This window comes from Salvia hispanica, chromosome 2, assembly GCF_029641045.1.
Source record: "Salvia hispanica isolate PSC_SH4W2 chromosome 2, Shi_PSC_v1, whole genome shotgun sequence".
Lineage (NCBI taxonomy): Eukaryota > Viridiplantae > Streptophyta > Magnoliopsida > Lamiales > Lamiaceae > Salvia > Salvia hispanica.
This window is the reverse complement of record NC_142693.1, coordinates 29,473,075-29,476,707: the sequence shown is the minus strand read 5'-3', so window position 1 is coordinate 29,476,707 and position 3,633 is coordinate 29,473,075. Positions and strand designations below refer to the sequence as shown.

Sequence of the window (3,633 nt, the reverse complement as noted above, 5' to 3'; positions counted from 1 at the left end):
TTCCTCATTATCCTCTTGCCCGGCATGGCGGATCTGATCTGAGAACCACCCTCTATCTAGGGTTCGGAGGTTCTTGGTTTTTGGGTATTTAGGGTTTGAAATTTAATGTGATTAAGCCACCCCCAATTTGGGTTAGGAGGTTTAAGGGTTTGAAATTGGTGTTCTTGATCAGATTTTATTTATGGAATGTTTTGCTGGTTGGCTTATTGTGTTGTTGGCTGCCTAAATTTGTGTAATTGGCTGCCTGAATTTGTCCCTGATGTGGTAGTCCTATGTGATTAAGCCACCCCTACTATGGTTTGGAGGCTTATGCTGCTGCACCATGATGAAATTGTTTGCTCTTTGTCATGTCTTATGCTGATATTATAATCTGAGGTCCTTCAAGCTCTTGTATTGTTGACATTGATGTTGGTTTGTGTTGTTGGCTGCCTGATTTTGTCCCTGATATGTTTGCCCTATGTGATTAAGCCACCCCTAATATGGTTTGGAGGCTTATGCTTCTGCCCTATGATGAAATTGTTTGAATTTGTCATGTGTTATGCTGTTATTATTATCTGAGGGCCTTAAAGATGTTGAATTGTTGCATAAGATGTTGGTTTGTGTTCTTGGCTGGATGATGTGTCCTTGAAATTAGCTGAGGTGTTTGTCTTATGTGTATAAGCCACCCCTACTATGGTTTGGAGGCTTATGTTGCTGCCCTATGATGAAATTGTTTGCTCTTTGTCATGTCTTATGTTGTTATAATTATCTGAGGGCCTTGACGATGAACTATTGTTGCATATGTTGTTGGTTTGTGTTCCTGGCAGGCTGATATGTCCCTGAAATCTGTTGTCTTGGTTGTCCTATGTTTATAAGCCACCCCTAATCAGGTTTAGAGGCTTATGCTGCTGCCCCATGATGAAATTTTTGAGGGCCTGATATCATTAGATAAGTTTGTGCATTTACATCATCTTTGCACTATTCTATACACCAAAAAACAAAAACACTAGACACCCCTTAGCCTAAATATTCTAGGGCCTGACCAACACACCAAAAAGATCAGGCCACCCTATTCCATACACAGTAGGGACTGACCAACACACCAAAAAGATCAGTGCCCCCCTACTCCATATACAATAGGGACTGACTAAAATACCAAAAAGCTCAGTGCCAAACCTATAAGCCAAATGCATTTGATAGAGGACCAATGTCATACATTGATCCATCATTGTTCTGTGGCATTTGCAAGTATTCCAGCACTTCTCTCACCACATTCTCCTCCACTTCCAGCACATTAGGGAGTCCCACAGTTCTTTCCAGCCTATCTTTGTTGATGTGTGGAACTTTGTAACCATTTCCACCTCTGCATTGTAGGATTTCTCTGAGGCAAGCTTGCAAACTGATGAATACTCTATTAAGGGTTTGTGGTGACAGCTCTGCAAAAGAGCTACACACATTTCCCACCAGTTCATCAACAGTTTTGCATGGTTTCTCATGCTGCAATGACTGAATTGCTCTAAAAAAACCCAGGTCTAATATGTTAGTATCAGGGGAATTAGCTGGTTGACAAATCAGATGGATTTTAAATCCATCTGTATTGGCAATAGCCTGAAACTCTGGATCCAAGGCAGTTATGTGTGGTGTGGCATTGTCTTGCTGAATGTAAATCTCTTTATTTGCCCAAACAGGCCACTTGGCCTTAATTGCAGGTATAATCTGGCATCAATCAAAAACACGTAGCTAAATGATGATCTAGATTAAGTTTTTAAGATCTGATAGCATGGAAAAAGTTGCATACCTTGTGGAGAAGGCAGTCCCTCATAACTGGCTTTGTGACTGAATGGATTGCCTTGGTTTCCATGGTTCCTCTTGGCCTGTTCTTTGACTTTCTTTGTGCTGGCATAAGTTCAGTGAAGGGAAATATTCCCACCTTACCATCATAAAGGGCCTGGCCCTCACTTCCAAAAAGTGGCCTACTGACAGCACACATAAACATCACTTTGGTGATGAATCTTTTGGATTTGCATGACCTATATGGCTCCTCCTCACCTAGCAAGAGGTAGTATCTGTCTGATGACTTGGTCATATAGAACCACTTCTCATCTATGTGCACTATATTCTGCATGCTTTGATATGGAACTTTACCATCAGCTATTTGTGGCTGGAGTTGACTAAGACTCCATCTCACTCTTGCTAGCTTATTCATATCAGTGAGGGCAGGTTTAATTGCATTTGTATGTGGCCTTAGTTTACCTTGCTTCACCCATGAACCTACTGTGCTCTTGCTAACATTCAACTTGACAGCCATTTTTCTAAGGGAAGATCTTTCAAGAATGGATAAGTATCTAACCTTTTCTTCATCAAGGTGTCTTGCTAACATTCAACTTGACAGCCATTTTTCTAAGGGAAGATCTTTCAAGAATGGATAAGTATCTAACCTTTTCTTCATCAAGGTCTAATCTATCAGCATGTTGGTATCCTCTAATCTTTCCTTCCATGATTGCAGGTTCTCCCCTTTGCATATGCTCCTTGGCTGACTTCCAGAGTCTGTACACAGTCTTCCTACTGATGCTAAAAGTCTCTGCTGCCTCCATTACAGCCCCTCTTGCAAGCACTCCATCCTGGCTGTGCTTGAGTAGAAACTGCACCACATTGTTCTTGATGTTGTTGTTGATGTGTAGGGTATGCCTTTGCCCATTTTCCATCCCTATGATGAATTTTTTCTGAGGGATTTAAATTTCCATAAGTGTTCTTGAGTTTTTTTTTGGAAGATTTTCAGATTTGGAGTTGGTAGGAGGTGTATTAAATGAAAGTTGGTGGTGTATTTATAGCAGCTTAGTAGTTGTACTTTTTTGAGTTCAAATTTCCCTCAAATTCTTTGCAGAGGGAAATTTGAAAATTTCAATTCCCCATTTGTATTTTGAGCTAATTCAAACTCATTTCCACCATGATGAAATCGTACGCAGTTGGCTTGTGTTGAATTTTCATTTTTTATTCAATTTATATTTTAAATCCATGAATATTGAAAACAGGAAATGAAAATAGTCATTGTATTTTTGGTTGTTGATATGATATGAGCTGACAATATTTTGGAAAAAATAAGTTATGGAAACAATTTCTATTCCATGCTAAGATGAAAAGGAAAAATTTTACACAATTAAGGTGGGTCCCAAATTCCACTATCACACACCATTTATTACACACTCCAAAAATTTCTTAAAACCCGTGCCCTTTAGAAATGGGACTGCTATTGTTGAACGGAGGGAGTATTGATTATGTTTTTAATTTTTGTTATTTAATAATTATTATAATTAAAAAAATTTATTGATATTTAAAAACTGAAATTTAAAATTTAATTTTGTAAAAGTAAATCTAATATTGAAATAAAGAAACAAAGTGAAAGATGACAAAAGAGAAGAAGAATGATAATTTTGAAATAATATCAAATTTAGTACTCCCTCCGTTCCATAGTAATAGAATCATTTTGCCATTTTGGTTTGTTCCATAGTAATAGAGTCATTTCCCTTTTGAGTAAAAGTCAACACATTTTTCCACACATACTTTACTCTCTTACTTTTTTCTCTATTCATCTCTCTACCTTTTTCATTTTCCACTTTATTCTCTATTTACTTAACTCACCTAACACAATTTTTT

At 37.9% G+C, this 3,633-nt stretch overlaps 1 protein-coding gene across 1 annotated transcript; it reads right to left on the bottom strand.

The window, feature by feature from the left end:
- Positions 1-1,155: 1,155 nt before the first annotated feature.
- Positions 1,156-2,684, bottom strand: LOC125191636 (uncharacterized). The gene is made up of 3 exons (XM_048089035.2): positions 2,418-2,684; positions 1,778-2,329; positions 1,156-1,695 (listed from the first exon to the last, which is right to left on the bottom strand). The coding sequence occupies exons 1-3, from the start codon at positions 2,682-2,684 to the stop codon at positions 1,156-1,158; spliced, it is 1,359 nt and encodes a 452-aa protein (XP_047944992.2).
- Positions 2,685-3,633: the final 949 nt, after the last annotated feature.

What these genes read in the sequence shown, in the direction of transcription:
- LOC125191636 (XM_048089035.2), bottom strand. Translation starts at nt 2,684, where the DNA reads ATGGAAAATGGGCAAAGGCATACCCTACACATCAACAACAACATCAAG. An exon ending in TAGACCTTGATGAAGAAAAG is followed by an intron (nt 2,330 to 2,417) that starts GTTAGATACTTA and finishes GATGAAGAAAAG; the next exon opens with GTTAGATACTTATCCATTCT. An exon ending in GGGACTGCCTTCTCCACAAG is followed by an intron (nt 1,696 to 1,777) that starts GTATGCAACTTT and finishes GATTGATGCCAG; the next exon opens with ATTATACCTGCAATTAAGGC.